Below are 18541 nucleotides of genomic sequence, written 5' to 3' on the forward strand. Positions count from 1 at the left end.
ACAAGAAAAAAAACAATTCAAATATTCTGGAGCTACAATTAGAATGTACAGGACTTGGCAGCTACAATAAAAGATCACAGGTCCTGGAATCATATCTACAACAATCAAAAGAACTGGACCTGTGGCCAAAAATGGCATATCCAGCAAAATTATCTATGATATTGAATGAGAAAAAAATAGACATTCAAAGAACTTAGAAATTTTCAGGATTTTCTATTAACCAAACCCAAACTTAATGGAAAATTTAGCATATTAAGAGCCAATATCAAAGATCAGTTTCAAAGAATTCAACATGAATAAGTTGTTTATTATTTTTTTTTTTACAAGGGAAATGTATATCATAGGTTTAGGACTGACATCAACAATAGGGTAGCTCAAAAGAAAGATTGGGGCAGAGTTAAGGTAAAAAGAGCAATCATGTTATACAAATGAGGTACAGAGTAAGAATAGACACAGAGGCATTAAAGGGGGGAAGAGGGCTCAGAGTTCTGAAAACCTCCTCACATCGAGAATAGATTAAATAGGAACACTAACTACATATATATGTCAGGAAGAGTATAGCACACTCCAAAATCTATAAAGAAATAGGGGGAACTGAGGCAGCTTGTTGGTGCAGTGGATAGAGTACCAGCCCTGAAGTCAGAAGGATCTGAGTTCAAATATGATCTCAGACACTTAACATTGCCTAGCTGTGTGACCCTGGGTAAGTCACTTAACTTTAATTGCCTCAGGAAAAAAAGAAAAGAAAATGAAGAAATAGGAGGAATTGATGGGTAGACCTGGAAGTAGAGGGTGAGTGAAGGAGACAAGGGTGGGATCCATGAGTGGGGGGACGTTATATAATTACAGGGCAAATTAAGGAATGGGATTAAAAAAAAGAGTCAGCAGGGATAAGAAAGATATGTGTGTGTATGTTTGTGTGTGGGGGGGCAGGAAGTGTGTATATGTACGTGTATGTATATATCTACATACATACATAACTCTATCCTTTCTTAACTATAGACTGCTTGGGGTGGAGGGGAGGTTGAAAGGGAAAAAAAGAATAAAGTAAAAAAAAAAGACGAGCAGCAAAGAACAATAGAACAATTTACAAGGAAGTAAAGAAAAGATGGACACTCATGAATATAATTTCATATATATATATATATACACACACACTCTCTTGAACGGGTATTTGTTGTTATATATTTTGAATCTTCTTGATATTCTGCTGGGCTCATGATAATGTTCTTTTTTGTTTTGTTTTATTTAGTTTTGTATTCGTTTTCTGTTTTTCTTTTTTCTCATTCTGTTTTTAAAAATAGAAAAAATTTAAAATAAATAAACAAATAAATAAAGACTTTAGAATGTTGCAAAAAATTTTAAAAAAGACTTTAACCATTTGTAGAGGGTTCTTTTCTTTCTTTTTTTTACTTTTTTTGGGGGGGGGATTTGGTTGAAATTGATCTACATCTACAAGTTTCTGATCCATCATAAACAGAACATGTGTTTATCCAAGCTATTCTTCTAGCAGTGGGATAGGCTTTATTAAGTTTTCTCATTTAAACCTTCTTTCTTCCCTCCATTTAATAATATTTTATTTTTTCCAATTATGTAAAGAGAGTTTTCAACATTCATTTATAAGATTTTGAGTTCCAATTATTTTCCTCCTTTTCTCTTTCCCTCCCCCAAGATGGCAAGCAATCTGATATGGATTATACATGCATAATCATATTAAACATATTTCCACATTAGATATGTTGTGAAAGAAAACTAAGAACAAAAGGGAAAAATCATGAGAAAGAAAAAAAAAACAAAAAAGTGAAAATAGTATACTTTGATCTGTATTCCAACACCATGGTTCTTTCTTTGGATAGCACTTTCCATCATGAGTCTTTTGGAATTGTTTTGGATCATTGTATTGCTAACAAAAGCTGAGAGTATCAAAGCTGATCATTACACAATGTGTACAATGCTTTCCTGGTTCTGCTCATTTTGCTCAGTATCAATTCATGTAAGTCTTTCCAGGTTTTTCTGAAATCTGCCTGCTCATCATTTCTTACAGAACAATAATATTCCATTACATTCATATACCACATTTTGTTTAGGTAATTCCCAATTGATAGGTGTCCCTTCAATTCCAATTCTTTGCCACCACAAAAAGAGCTTCTACAAACATTTTTGTACATGTGGATTCTTTTCATTTTTTTATGCTCTTTTTGCAATATAGATCTAGTACTAGTTTTGTTGGATCAAAGGGCAGGAACAGTTTTATAGCCCTTTGGATATAATTCCAGATTGTTTTCTAGAATGATTGGGTCAATTCACAGCTCCACCAAAAATACATTAGTGTTCCAATCTTCCCACATTCTCTCGAACATTTATCATTTTCCTTTTCTGTCATATTAGCCAATTAGATGTGAGGTAATTTCTCAGAGTTGTTTTAATTTGCATTGTTCTAGTCAACAGCGATTTAGACCAATTTTTCATATAACTATGGATAGATTTTAATTCCTTCATCTGAAAATTTCATCATTTCATTTTGGAGAATAACTTGTATTTTTATAAATTTGACTCAGTTTTGTATATATTTTCAAAACGAGGCCTTTATCAAAAACACTGGCCATAAAAATTGTTTCTCAACTTTCTTTTTCCCTTCTAATCTTGGCTGCTTGGGCTTTTTTTTTTTGTGCAAAGCTTTTTAATTTAATGTAATCAAAATGATCCATTTTTTATTTCATAATGTTCTCTGTCTCCTGTTTTTGTTATAAAGTTTTATAACTTTATATGGTAAACTATTCTTGCTCTCCTAATTTGCTTATTCACCTAAGTTTTCCTATGACTAAAAGCATATTTTTTTAGATAGCTGGTCAGGTTAGAGATTAATCTGGGGGCAGTTTCAATTTTTAGACATGATTACTAGGAATTCTTCTGTTAAAGTTAGAGTTCAATCTTTTTTTTTATCACCATCATTTACATAATACTGTTTATATTTTGAGATCAGGAAGAGAAAAGATTGAGAATCATAATTTCACTGATATAAGGAACTTCCAGTAAAGAAACTCTCTTTACTAATGAAGATCAGCAATCATTCTGCAACATATATGAAAAATCTTTAGAAAATGCTAATCAAACATAAGAAATAGTTATTAACATAACAATAATAAAGTATAAATAGGATTTATTTCTACAATTTTAAATATTTCACTAAAATTATTTTTTAAAAATAACAGATTCAAAGTTTATTTTAAAGGGAAAGTTAAGGAAGTTTTTGGGCAGAACATTTTGCCTATAAGGATAACATTTCAGTAATGTGAATAACTATGACCTTCCTAAATCACACTTGTCAAAGGTAGAATTCTTGGTGGTAAAATCCATGCAACTGACTTTGGAGAATAATTCTGATGGAATAAATAGCATTCCAGAGCTCCTCCTTACTTTGTAAAATTCATGATGATTAAAACTTTTGAAGCAGCTTTTGCTGAACATTTAATCTTTCTAGTTTAAGAACAGGTAAATAATAATCTTTCCTCCACCTCCCTTTTTTTTTATTTGTTCAAACAAGAACAACAAAATAACCATCTATGATCTTGGAATGATTTGCTTCCTCTTCCTTTTCATTAATCTGTCCTAAACTGATTGAAGTTCTTTAAGTGAAACATTGGCTTTTACTGGGCAGTTTTATCATCATTTACCTATGTGGGCGTATTAAAAAGCACATACCATTACCAGGGACCCATGCTGTAGTAACAACTGTTAATTCTGTACCCTGAGTGAAGTCTGTGGTGACTCACTGTAGCATATATTTTTATCCCCCCTGGAAAATAATAGCCTTTGGGCCTCTGGAAACACACTTATAACTGGACATGAAGTCTTAATAGTAGCACTATTAGAGCCTGTCACATAAACTTAGGGATGTTGATAGAAGAGGAAGTATAGAGAGGAACTGAACTAAGAGAAGAAAGGAAAAAAATATGATTTAGAAAGAAATGGATGGAAAGTAAAGACCTGAATGAAAAATGGTAGAGAGAGGGCATTCTTGACCTTTTAAGTATCCAAGAATAGACCTAAAAAGCCATTTCCTGAAATAAGGTTCCTGGAGGGAAAGAGAAAAAGGCTAACCTGGGTAATTAATATTTGCTTCAGCAGGCACACCTCCTCTTTCTCCCAACTGAGACTCATGTTGTGTCTGGTGAAGATCTAGAGCTAGCAATAGATACAAGATTCAGTGTAATGTGCTAAGAAAATCATTGATCTTCTTAGGGGTCACTTGTGGTACTCTCAGCAAAGTATTTCAATCATCTAAGCCTGTCTTATTATCTGTATAATAGGGATAATAATAATAATGTCCACATAATCTCTCTAACAGTTGTTTTGAGGAAAGGTTTTTTTTTTTTGGTAAATCTTAAAGTTCCACATAAGTGAGTTATCTAGAATCAGATTCTATGGCAAGAAGGAATCAATGTTTTAAAACAAGTACATGTATATTCCCAGGATTGAGTGAGTGAAAAAGAAGAGCACAGAGAAGGAATACCGTTTGGTAAATTCACCCTACCCAAGATTAGACAAAGCTTGATTTCTAGCTGCTCTAATTTCAATTTAATCCAATTCAGTTCAATACTACATCCTCTATCATGCTTACTTTTCCTGCCTGGTGTTTGGTATAGTGGGATTTAGGGCAGAGTATGGTCATCATGAGAGGTGAAGAGCAGTTCTTGTTCAAATCATCCAGAGTCCCTTTCCCTTTTTCTACCCCTGCTTAAAACCCTTTCTGCTTTCTCCCTTCCTGGGAGGGGCAGGAAGAACAACTAGGGAGAAACATGAGTAGAAAGATCTCCAGAGAGGATTTCAACCTGAATGAGGCGGTGGCCAATTTTATTAAATGCCTCTGTGGATTGCCTTGTCTCTGGGTAATTAGGTTTGGGGAGAGAGAAAGCTATCCAATTAGTGTTGCCAATTCCTTGTCTTCACACACAGGCAGTTGGCAGTGAGTGAACTAGTAAAAGACTTTAGAAACAGTGTTTTTTGGGCTCAGTGTGTGAGGGTTGCTGATTTAATTTATAAAAGTAATTATGATTAAAGGTAGAAAGACTTTATTTTTTTGTTTGTTTGTTTTTTTGCCTTGGGCTTTAGATATTCCAAATTTGTTTCAGTGAAATATAAGCCAGTCAATTTCTTAGGAAAATTTCTGAACCAACCCCTTCTTTAGTCATAATGCCACCCCCACATGCTGAATATACTATTACATGAGCTGTATGCAAAGGGATACAGGGAAGTCATGCCATAAAATTAGTGAATTGGCATGAGGCTCTCACACCTACCATCCAACCTTTCTAAGAGTAGGCTTAGAAGCTGAAATCACTTTCCTGATTTATCACCTCATTCTGTCACAGTCCCTAATCTATACAGGGTTATCATCATTCCAGCAGAGATTCACATTTAGAGGATGAGTCACTGTCCAGTGAAATTAAAAAAGTTAAGAAGTCAGAAGTTAACTAGAGATAAAGATTCTGGTTTTCCACTAGTGCCCTCTGTAGTTTCCTATACTCTTTATTACTTCTTCAGTGATACAATATAGATGAACTCAATAAACATTTTATTGCAATTATATTTGAAGGATGCTTAATCTCTTCATGTTTGTAGCCAGTAATGGAGGAAAGCAAGACACTAAAGAATCATAAAGACAGTTAACAGCTCTAAAAATGACTTTGGAAGCACCATAAAGTCAACTATGCTGTGGAGGGAGAAAGCAAAATAAGAGAGAAGAGGAAGGAGAAAGATATATCAAAATAGGCTGGCAACTATTCAAGTTATACTTCCTTTTATCAAGGCAAAATAAAGGATTTGTATCATTATTTCAAAAAATGAAAAAATCAAATAGCAGGCATTTTAAAATAAATATCCAAATGTGAGCATACATCCCCTATTATATAAAACTTACTTAACTGATTTCATTCCTTAGAGAGGAAGTTTGTTTATGTATTCACATAAAAGAATGTCCAACACAATCTAGCCAGCAAGCTCTAGATTTGGAACAGCCACAGGATAACCTTAGAGTTTTCAGTAGCTACAATTATTCCTATGTATTCCAGCATAACATGATGTCACATTTTTCTTTAACATGCCCAAACTGTCCAGATATATCAAGTAAATTCCTGATGTGACACATAGAGCTTATAAGCCAAGAGTCAGCCTTTTTCTGTTATATCATAAAACACATTTCTACTTAATCTCACTTCCTTTCCACTGTCACTCTCCTCCTTTCTTCCCTCTACCTCCATCACAAAGAGGGGGAAGAATATTTCACTTAATTCAGCATTTCTTGGGTCAGAAGGCATTGACTACACCTATATGCATGTTCTTTTCATCAGCCAAAATGTAAAAGATACAATCATATAAAATGAGACAATATACATTTATTGAACAAAGTCCTAGGTACTGCTCAAGAGAGATGGGTGTTACTCCTCCCTTCTCCTAAAGTCTGAAGAACTTCTATAGTGTTGGCATTGTTTTCCGGAATTCTCTTAATCACAACCAAACAGAAAGGTAAATGGATTTGACGCAATTTAGCAAGTTATTCAGACAGGTGAATCACTAATTTTTTTTTCTTTTTTTTTTTTGCGGGGAGAGAAGGGAGAACACAACCTCCCCAGTGTACATATAACCATTAAATCCGCACCAATATGAGAAGGGAACTATCAAGAAAACTCAAGACAGTAACAAAATAAATCTAACCTTTATAATGTTGGCTTGGTTTGAATGCACTTAAATGGAAATGCAAAATGTTCCTCTGGCTACTTAAACAAAGGTTGGAAACTGGGCATTTGCTCTTAAAGAGTTTTCTTTATAACCAGAACACGCTAATCCAATCAAAATGAGCCATTTAGATGAGATAATTTCTGAGGGGCCTTTTACTCTAAATTCTATGATGCTGATAGCTTTAAAATGATTTTTATTCAATGTATTGTCCCATCACAGTTACCAAAGAAAATTCAACATTCACTTGTGATATGTGATTGAACATTTCATGTTGTTACAATGTTGTTGTTTTCTAACCTAGTTGTGAACAAGTTTCCTGTGGCTTTTTCTCTAATATTTTCCAAAACAATGACTTTATTTTGAAAATAACATTTTGTTTTAGTGATGAATAGGGTATTCTAAGAGCCCAATTTATGGCCTTCACGATCAATTTTCAACTTCAGGAAAGTACATCTTGATATACTCTAATCCAGCAAATTGAATAGTCCCTGTTGGGAGAAAAAACCATCCCTTTCATATACATTCATTTAATTTTGAGCCCAGTAGAGTGAATCGGATCTACCACTTTAAAAACACAATGCAATGAAAGCATTTCTGGTCTAGAGAAACACCACACTTGCTTTTGTTTTCTGATAGTGTGACTTAAAAGATCACTCATATTCACACGAGGAGATAAAAAGCTTTTCCTAATGAGTTCCAGAGTGCTAAAGTCTTTATCAGTGACAGCCATTATTTTTGCCAGAAACAAACACTTAAAAATCCTCCCCCACAACACTCTTTGTAATCTCTCCATGTCCCTCTATCTCTGTCTGTCTGTCTGTCTCTCTCTCTCTCTCTCTCTCTCTCTCTCTCTCTCTCTCTCTCTCTCTCTCTCTCTCTCACACACACACACACACACACATACACACACACAATTTTCTTGCTAGGTTGTCAAGTAACATCTTGCCAATTCACTTTACATTTAATTATTTTTCTAAACTAGCTCTTCTGACTCTGTTCCTGCAGTACTCAAGTTCAAGTTTCTTTAGTAAACCCACAGGCAGGAGTGGAAAGCAGAGTCAGAAATGAACTTTTCCAGTCAGGTGAGGAATCTGGCAGTCATATAAGTCAATTAATAGTGACCAAGTTCTCATGTACCCAAAACATGGAAATTACTAATTATATGGGGAAGGACTATTTTAAAATGGCAGTAACACGGAAGGCCACTTCCTTAAGTCAAAAAGCAAAACTCGCTGCTATGTGTATTCATCTTTGTCAGACACTCCCCTTTCTCTTCGCTAAAATTCAAACATCCTCCCTTTGCCAACTTTAAAGGCATATCCAGACAGGATTTCGGCACCCAGCCGTTATAAAGGCAGGCCAGGTAACTTTAGAATAAAGTAGAGGATAGGAGAATCACTAGAAGGAAAGGTACACCATTTCAGCACCACGGACAGAACACAAACCTCAGTCAGCTCAGGCCAAGCCAGTCCACCCACGACCCAGCATTGCACAGGGACCGTGCAATTTTCCTCTCTCCTCTTCCCCAATACCCTTGACCCTGGCGCGTCCTTTTTCTCTCTGGCCCGACCCCATTACCTGTCGTCGTTCTGGAATGACTGGTCTCCCAGTAGCAGGTCCCGGAAACGGTATCGGGGTGGCAAAGGGAGCACCTCGGAGTCCATGTCATTCATTTTGAGTGAGGAGATGTCTAGGAGGACCCCGCTCCGGTTGCCGCTGCCTTCTCCACCACTGCCCCCACCACTCTGCAGCCTGCATGCACAGACAGCGAACACTCCACTCAGCGGGAATGAGACTTTATTACCAGGGTTCCCAGTCCCGACCCGGCCCGGCCCAGCCCTGCCGTGCTTCTCCTGTCTCCTGAGGCTGGCTCCGGGTACTGCTCAGGCGGTGGTAACCGACTGCCCTCCTCTCCCTCTCCCCCCACCCCTTCCGCGCACTGCAGCGATCAGGGCTCTGGCCCCCAGTTCCGCGGCGGCGCTCCAAAACACAGGACTCCCCGCCCCTTCTCCAACAGGGGATCCAAGGAAGCTGAGAGAAGGCTAGGAAGCAGCCCTTTTCCTTCACATACACACCCCTCCCCTCCCACCCCTACCCCAATCTCTAAAGGAGATCATAGAGAACTCAACTCCTGGAGGGCATCTTCTTCATAGAGCTGCTCCTCCTTTCCCTTCCCTGTCAGCGCCTAGGTTCAGCTGGGGAGTGGACACAGACGTGTTTCCCTCTTTTGCGACCGCCTTCTTCCCGAAGCGTGGAGAGAATTTGGGAATCGAAAGAGCTAGGAGTGGGGAGAGGAGCTGGGTGCGGGAGGCGGGGGCGGGTACCCGGCAGGGAGGGAGCTGAGCCCTCCTGGTTCTTTGCTGGGTTGCTTCCGGCTCCTTGGCCGGTCACAGTGGGAAGAGAGAGAGAGAGAGAGAGAGAGGAGAGAGAAAGGGGGGGGGGAAAAGGGGAGAGAGAGAGAGAGAGAGAGAGAGAGAGAGAGAGAGAGAGAGAGAGAGAGAGAGAGAGAGAGAGAGAGAGAATATGAGAGAGAGAATATGAGAGAGAGAATATGAGAGAGAGAGAGAGAATGAGAGAGAGAGAGAGAGCGCTTAAAGCCATGTTGGGCAGGAGAGAGAATTGGAACTATCTTTCTAGAGGCTGCTGCTCTATGGACAGGGACACAGACATGTCTAAGCTGTTTTACAATCAGAAGAGGCCGCTTGGTATATAGGAGTGCAATTTCACAGACAACTTTAGCTCTGGAGCAGGTTCACCCTTCTTTTTGTCTGGTTGGTTACCCAGAATCTCTTCTGAGTCCCAACTCGTTAACTTAGGCCCAGGCTGTTTCCCTTTTCCTAGCATTTTCTGATGTCCAAAGTCATTTTAGTCAGGTGCATTTAGCATGATTTAGAGTAGGGGTCAGCAAAATATAGCCTGAAGGTCAAATCTGGCCCAGGACCTGTCACAGCACAAGTTAAGAGTTGTTTTTCACTGTACTATATAACTTGTAATATTTGTTATTTCTTGGACTTTACAAAAACAAACAATGGGCTACAGTTTGAATTAGAAGAAAAAGGACTCCACTTGGAATGAGAGGACATGAATATAAATCCCAACTCTGCCATTTCTTTCTATCTTTTTGACATTAGGCAAACTATTTCACTTACATGTACTTTAATCTCCTGATTTGTAATATGAACAGCAACTGTTCACCTGCTTCATCTGAAGTCACAGGTAATAGGCAATGTCTTTCCAATGTATCTCTATAGAATATGGTGATAGAGAGATGCCCCATCATGTCAAAAGTTTGATGCTAGATAATAGCAGGATTGGTAAATCTTAGCCAGGGAGGAGGGGTTCTTTATTGAAGCCATCAGTCAAAACCTGTGTCATACTGCTTTCCTGGGCCCCAATTCCTTTTTTATTATAAAACTTTTTATTCTTTCAAAACACATACATGGATAGTTTTCAGTATTCACCCTTGCAATACCTTGTGTTCCAATTTTTTCTCTCTCCCTTCCTCCTTTCCCCCATCACATAAAATGTGAAATTCTTCTACCCATATTTCCACAATTATCATGCTGCACAAGAAAAATCAGATTAAAAAGGGAAAAAATGAGAAAGAAAATAAAATACAAGCAAACAACAACAAAAAAGTGAAAAAACTACATTGTGATTCATACTCAGTTCCCACAGTCCTCTCCCTGGGTGCAGATAGCTCTCTCCATCAGAAGACCATTGAACTGTAGGCCCAATTCCTTAATCTAATTTGCATCTCTCCCAGGGTTCTATCCCTGTAAGTTCCTCTCTGTCACTACTATTCCTATGTTCACAGAACTTCCTAAGGTCCTATATAATACTGGAAACAAATATAAAATACACCATGAAGCACTATACTTGGTGGGGGAATCAGAGTAGGCAAGAGAAACATGGAGTTGGGACTTCCCATTTTATTCCTTCTCTGATTCCCACCCAATGAATATTATAAGCCCTAGGTCTAGTCAATTGAAAAGACAAACATAAAATTCAATTTTCAATTCAACAAATATTCATTTCATACCTGCCCTGGGTTCAGTGCTTGAAAATGAGCACATATAGCTAGAAAGGCTATTCAATAAGCATGTCTCTTTCATCAAGCAATTAAAGCTGTAAACAGTTTTTAATCTTTTGAAAGAAGTAGTATACTTGATTCCCTGCTTTTCAAAGTACTAACTGTATACAATTCTAAAGCAGAATCAGACAGACTTCAAGGTGTCTGCTTTGATCCAGCTCCATTTGAGACTGAGAACAAAAAAACTGAATGTTTATTAAACACTTCCTAATTCATCATGCCTGGTAAGTTTTCCTTAAGAGAAATAACACTATATGTTTGAGTCAACTATGAGAATTTTGACAATATGATCTGTTGAAGAGAAACATGCACTCCATTTCACAGAAGATAAAATTGAGGCCCAGAGAAGTCTATGTGTTATAGTTGAAAAAGCACCACATTAGATAAGGAGCCATCTTGATTCTACCATGAATTAGCTATGTGACTGGGCAAGTATCTATCCCTTCTCTGAGCCTCAGTAAAATTGTGGAAGTGGTGGTAAAATGAGATAATTTATAAGGTTCTTTACAACTCTAACATGTTATAATCTATCATCTAAATAGGTCCTTGCTTATGCTAGACTTGACCTATGACATCCCACATAATACTCTATCAACTGTGCCTTAGCAATGGCTGTTCTTGGCAATGCCTGGAATGCTTTCTTTTTATCTTCATTTCTTGGAGTCCTAAAGACTATCTTCTGTAGGAGGTCTTTCCTAGGACCCTCAGTTGCTTTTCTTCCTCAGAGATTACTTTGTATATTATATATATGTATCATATACACAAATATATACTTATATATAAATACATATTACAATGTATACTCCTTGAGGGCAGAGAAGTTATTTTGTCTTTGCAACCTCAGCACTTAGCACAGTACCTGACACATAGTAGGTACTTACTTAATAGATGTTTTCTTAGTTCAATGTGGCACTGAATTATCAGCCAGAGTGAGAAGATCTTTAAACATCCAAAGGATAGTTTATGTTTTAATCTAAAGGCAGCAGAAAGCTTCTTGATTAGGAGGGTGATGGATTCAGACTTGTGTTTTAGGAATAGCAGTTTGACAGTTGTGTGAAGGATATACTGGAGAAGAGAAAAATTGGAGGTGAAGGTTTGAAACCAATGGAGAAGCTATTCCAATAGTTCCATTGAGAGGATATAAGAACTGAAACTAGAATTGTTCCCACAGCTAATAAGCTTCAATGATATAACATACATGCATGTTGACAAATACAGAGGCTCAAACCAAGACAGACTCAAATAAATATTCTCACAGGGACATGGGTTAAGAGATAGAAATGCACCCATATGTACTCTTGTACAAAATCTTACATAACATATTATAACTCACCTTTCTATAACACTTTAAAGTTTACAAAGTACTTCCTTATAACATCTCTGTGAGGTCAGCAGGGCAAGTAATATTATTACCATTCCATTGATGTAGAAATGAGGCTCCATGAAGTTAAATGGAAAAAAGGGAATGGATATGAGAAATATGAAGGCAGAATCAATAAATTGGAACTGAGAAAAGTGAAGAAAGAATGATGAATTACTCTGAGATTATGAGCTGGGTGACTGGAATGTTGGTACTATACTTGATGGAAATGATAATTAAAAAGAGAAGTAGATTTGTGGGGTGTGAATATGAGGCAGTTAGTGGATAAATGGGTAAATCACTAGACTTGGAGTCAGGAACACCTGAGTTCAAGTCCCATCTCTGATGTGTGACCTTGACTGAATCACTTAATCTCTGTTTACCTCAGTTTCCTCATCTGCAAAGAGGGAATACTAACAGTATCTACCTCTCAGGTGAGGATTAAATATGATAATATTTGTAAAGTGCTTTGAAAACCTTAACCTTTCATTCTATTGTCAAAGCCTAGCCCAAGTTAAACTTGGCCAAGTCAGACACTACTGCACCAGCCTCTCTTCAACAAGGACAGGTTCCATGAGTTTCTACACTCATCATATTTCTTTGCCCTTATGATTGCTTTGTGCATAGAATTCCTAACTGTGGGTACTTCTCAGTCTTGTCCAGATGCTGTGGTTCCCTATAGAAGTTATTTAGCAGCACAAGCCTCTCTTCAGAACACACTGCAGCCCAGAGTCTCTCTCCTTTCTCTGGGGTCCCCATGGTCCCTCTCATATCCAGAAAGTATAAATACTAATTTTGGGTTGATTTTGGGTATGCTGAATTTGAGAGGCCTAAGGGACAGACTATTCAGCTATTCTGCTGCAGCTGGTTATGTGAAACAAAAATTCTGGAAAGAGAATAAGGCTAAATACATAGATATGGGAGTCTAGTGCCAATAAGTAAATTGGATAGGAGCTCATAGAAGTAGATCATCCAGAGAGGATCATCCAGAAGAGAACTCAGGACAGAGTTTTGGAGGATATCCAAGGTTATGGGGCACAGGCATGGATGAGAGATCCAGCAAAGAAGATTAAGCATGGTCAGGCAGGTAGGAGGAAAACTAAGAGAAGGCAGTGTTATGAAAAGCCAGGAGAGACTGTATTAATTTCCTGGAGAAGGAAAGAAGAACAGAAAAGAGGCCTTTATAGTTAACAAAAGATAATTGATAATTTTGATATTAAAATGCAAGGTGCTTTGATCAAATTCAAAACTCCACTGCATCAAGTTGCCAGAAATGCCAAACTTGGTATCAGGAGACCTGGATTGAATTCTAAATTCTGACATTTCCTAGCTATGTCACCTTGGATAAATTTAACCTCATGGAGCTTCAGTTTCTACATCGATAGAATGGTGATGATATTACTTGCCCTGCTGATTTCACAGAGTTGTTATAAGGAAGTACTTTGTAAACTTTAAAGTGTTCTAGAAAGGTGAATTATAATGTGTCATGTAAGATTATGTGCATGAATAAATGTGGGTTAATTTCTATTAAGCCATGTTCCTATGAGCCTGTCTTGGTTTGAGCCTCTGTATTTGTCAACATGCATATATATTATATCACTGAAGCTTGCTAGCTGTGAGAATTTGGGCAAATCCCTTCATCTCTTTCTGCCTCAGTTTCATCAGCTGTAAAATCATCTCACAGTATTGTTGAAAGAATCAAATGAGATAATAATAAAGTGTTCAATACAGTGCCTAGCACATAGTAAACATATATATTGATGTGAGAATGTCAGTGAATATTTTCTCTTCTCTGTGCTTCCTGAATCCCACTGGTCTTTTCAGGGTTAATAAATAGGGTTATTTATTGAAAAACACCCTGCCTAGGGATTGTGTTCTAGGATCTGCTTTTAAACATAATTTTCAAAGGACAAAAAAAAAAAAAAAAAAAAAAAAAAAACATAGGCAGACAGACCCCAGGCTCTCTTGCCTCCCCCGTCCCTGTTGCAAAGCCTGGGAAGAAATGACTGATTTGTACCTGGGGATCAGAATGACAGTCCATGCTGGGGATCTTGGCCAGAAATATGCAAATAGCCTCCTTATGTCAGGCCTAAGGCATCCTGCAGAGTAGAAATGCCAAGACTCCACCTCCCCGTCCCTCACCCACAGAGATCTCAAGTGTCAGGAAACAAAAGCTAATCAGTCCTTGGATCGAAATCCCACAGTTCAGAGCCAAATTGTTAGTCATGTGGATTATTTACTGAACAGCCTAGGTAACTGACTGACTCACTAGTGAATGTAATGCACCTGTGCCTATAGAAAGTGGACTTTGGTCAACATACTTGAATATGAAACAGAAGATTTGGGTATATCTCCTGACTTTGGCAACCATTTTTTCAGTAGGTGACCTTATTTCCTTTTTTCTGGGACTTTGTTTTACATTTGTAAACTGAAGGTAAAGGACTAAAGTATTTTTCATTTCTAATATTATTTGTTCTTTTTCTCAGGCCCAGGAACTCATCCACTTTTGACTAATCCCTTTCCTCCATTTATTATATTCACTTAATCATTAAGTTTCTCTCCCATCATAGTATCTTTCAATATCATAACTTCTTTACTCTTTCTATACATAGCCAATACCCTAATATTACATTACCTTTTGCATGGAATATTGCAATAGCCTTTTGATCAGCCTACCCACTTCCACTCTTTTCCTTCAGAGTACACAAGTCCCCAGATTCATCATTCTAAATAATATACTTATAGTAGAATATAGTTAATATCCTCTTTTGTTAACAGGGGATTCTTAGGGCACCTTCCAGTATAAGAGGGAACAAGGACACCCCAGAGGGAGGAGAGGAATTCTGGGAACTGATCTGAAGAAAGGCCTGGGCTGTCAGATAATTTCTCTAGGGAACCACTTATATTGAAATGTCCACATCAAGACCCCTACATGAAGAGGAAGGGAGACAGAGCCTGGACAATTAGAACCATAAGCATAAAGAAATAAAGGGGGCCCAGATACATAATGGGAGTGTGGAAACTCATGGACCTAGCCATGGTTGGTAAACAAAATTTGATGGAGTAGTGTAATAGGACAGGCCTAGGCTAGACTCCTGGTAGTTTAGGGTCTGATATTGGGATGAAAGAAACTTTCACAGGTCATTTGTTAGGTAACAAAGGGAAGTTTACTTAAAGGATATTGATGCAAGGATATAGCACTTGGGTAGATTTGAGTCCTCACTAACAGGGAATGGTGGCTTTTGACACTAAGTCTAATGGGCCCCAAATTCATTTGAGCCAGCTTCTTTTATGACATTAGTGATCATGAAGCCCTAAAAACAGCCTTAGTTTTTTAAATGAGTTAAATCTTGGAAATGTTAGTCTAAACTGAAAAGAAAAAATAGTCCATCTTCCATTGGGGTACAAGGATTTTAGTAGATAATATTCCTCCTATCACAGGTAGACACTCAATGCACTGAGGGGTAATTCTCAGAGTTGAAAAGGACCTTAAAAATCATTTTTTGAAGAGGATTCTGGGAAGATGATGGAGATCAGAAAACTTTTGGCTCTCCAAATTTCCTCCACAGAAAAAGACAGAACATTGCCTCAGAGGGAATGCAGAGCAGTGGAAATAAGCAAAAGTTGAGGTAAAACAGTTGTTCTTCTAAGACAACTTAAGAAAACTCCAGGAAAGACCTGATTTCCAAGGACAGAGGTTCAACTTGAGTGAAATGTAAACCTCTCCTGGTTAACTCTGTGGACTCAACAAATAATATGTTGTGGGGTCATCTGGGCTTGAGAGGAGGCCTCAGCCTGGGATACCTTTGTCTCATGGACTGTGTGTGGGTCTGATGGCTGAATAGGAGAAGATTGATGGCCTTTCCACTGTTGAGAGAGCTGAGTACAGTTGTACTGACCAGCAGCATCCAGAAGGGCTGGATTGCTGTTTCAGGGACGGAGCTAGCACACACTTGCTGAGTACAGTAGCAGAGGGGAAGGTACTCTGCTGGCTGTGGGCACTTGCAGGTGAGCAGAGTCCCTGGTTTCAGTTCCAGGGAAGAAAGGACAACTGCAGTTTGCAGACAATAGCCCAAAAGGAGTATGATCATTTGTGGGGCAGCATGACTGGGGACTCCAGCCTTAGCATAGGAGTGGAGAGGACAGCTCAAGATTGAGCCCTGGCACAGACTCACCACATAACAATAAGAGAGACCTGAGGCTTGGGGCATAACTCCCCCATGCCTCTGGTCTAGAACTTAATCACACTAGTAACTGCTAAAAATAAAACAAAACAAAAAATAACAAAAATGAGCAAGCAAGGGGGAAAGAATCCAATCATATAGATTCAAGGATCGAGAAGATCAGGGTTCATGTTCAGAATAAGATAATGGAACTAAAAAAGTCATTCCTTTTTCTATGAGAAACATCAAATGGTCCCAAGCACAAAAATACTTTTTAGAACTTAAAAAGACTTTAAAAATAAAATAAGAGAGATGGAGGAAAAATTAGGAAAAAAATAAGAGCAATGTAAGAAACTCAAGAAAATTATGAAAAAAAAGTCAACCAAGATAAATAGAGAATCAAAACTTAAGAAAGAAAACAATTATTTGAAGACTAGAATTGGGCAAAAGGAAACTAATGATATTCTGAGACACAAAGTGTTGGTGTTCTTTTCCAAAACACAGCCAGGTGATAAAAGAGTTCAGATCTTTTATTGTGTCCTTCAATATAGCCTGGTTAGTCCAGAGGCCTATCTCTCTGCTTGGTTCTAAGAGCTCCGCCCGAATGTCTCCAAATCCAAAGGTTTGTCCTTCCAACTCCAGCCAGCACCAAGGTAGAAGATACAATGAATCTCTCTTGCCTCAAAGATAGGGCTTGTAGGCTTTCTTGTAGAGTTGTTCCTCTCTGACTCCTGGGAATTCTCCCAAGTAACTACCCCAAGCTCTAAGAGCTTCCTGTATATATATGATCTCCCAAAGAGAAATTCCTCCTTCTGGAGAGAGGGGGATTCTGGGTTATCTCCCGAGTGCTCTCTGGCCCTAAGGGAGGTGTGAATTCGGATATCTCATACTAAGCCATACTAAGCCCTGAAATTTCCCAAACGCGTGAACTCCGTTGAGTACTTAGATACTTATGAGCTCTCTAAAGGTGTGAACACAAGCATTGTTTCCATCAGTTGTACTTAGTACCTTGTTTCAAGTTCTGGCCCAAAATATCTTCTTCTAAGATCAAATCAATCATATTGAACCATGCCAAATTAGATAATTATTGTCTCTATCAACTCCAATGGCCTAACAGTTTGTAAAGATTCCAATAACAAAGAAATAATAAAACACAATCAAAAAAATGAAAAAATAGAAGAGAATGTGAAACATAAGAAAATAACTGAACTGAAGAACAAATCAAGGAGAAATAATATAAGAATAATGGAACTGTCTGAAAATTATGACAAAAAGGAATCTTGATGTAATATTATAAGAAATTATCAAAGGAAACTGCCTTGAAATTTTAGAAAAAGAAGGCACAGCAGAAATACAAACTCCTCCCCCCCACCACAAATCACCACCTAAAAGAGCTCCCAGGAGAAAAACTAACAGTATATCATAGTCAAGTTTCAAAGTTCCTAGGTTAAGAAGAAAATATTGGAAGTGACAAGAAAAAATCAATTTAAATATTGTTGAGCTACAATAAGGATTATACAAGACCCAGCAGGTCACATATTGAAGGACCATAGGTATTGGAATACCTTATTTTGTAGAGCAAAAGAGCTAGGGATTATGCCTGAAGGTAATTTACCCAGTAAGAACACGGATAATTCTGAACCAAAAAAAAAAAGATATTTAATAAACTGAAAGACTTTCAGATATTTGTGATAAAATAGCAAAACTTAAGAGAAAATTTGACATAATATCATGGAGAAATATAAAATAAACATTAAGGACCAATTATAATGGACTCAATAAGGTCAAATCATTTACTTCTTAATACATGAAAATATCAGTTCTTTTATGACTGTCATTTTTATTTGAATAATTTTGAAAGAAAGATATTATGGAGGTGATTCTAAAAAAAAGTGAAATTGTACAGGAAGAGATAAAAAAGGAATAATTATCTCATACAAATGAATCAAAAAATGGAAAAATAAATACAAAAGAAACTAGGGGTGGGAAGAGCAGGTAGTGCTGAAATTTTATTCTCAATGAGAATGAGTTAAAGAGGGAACAACATTCATATAGAAGGATATAAAAGACTTCTAAGTTCAGAAAAAGCAAGAAGACAAAGGGATAGGGTTGGGAAAAGGATAAGAAAGGGATTCTTGGAGGATTGAGTAAATTTAGGAACAGGACGGCAAGGTAGTGGATAGAAAT

General features: G+C 37.6%; 1 protein-coding gene across 5 annotated transcripts in view; it reads right to left on the reverse strand.

The window, feature by feature from the left end:
* The window catches only part of KCNT1 (potassium sodium-activated channel subfamily T member 1), a 221020-nt gene that overhangs the window by 176490 nt on the left and 25989 nt on the right, over nt 1-18541 (reverse strand). For all 5 annotated transcript variants that reach the window (XM_031954966.1, XM_031954969.1, XM_031954967.1 and 2 more), the window contains exon 2: nt 8317-8490. In XM_031954966.1, coding sequence (XP_031810826.1) covers nt 8317-8490 — 174 coding nt within the window. The remainder of the gene's footprint in view (nt 1-8316; nt 8491-18541) is intronic.

This window comes from Sarcophilus harrisii, chromosome 2, assembly GCF_902635505.1.
Source record: "Sarcophilus harrisii chromosome 2, mSarHar1.11, whole genome shotgun sequence".
Lineage (NCBI taxonomy): Eukaryota > Metazoa > Chordata > Mammalia > Dasyuromorphia > Dasyuridae > Sarcophilus > Sarcophilus harrisii.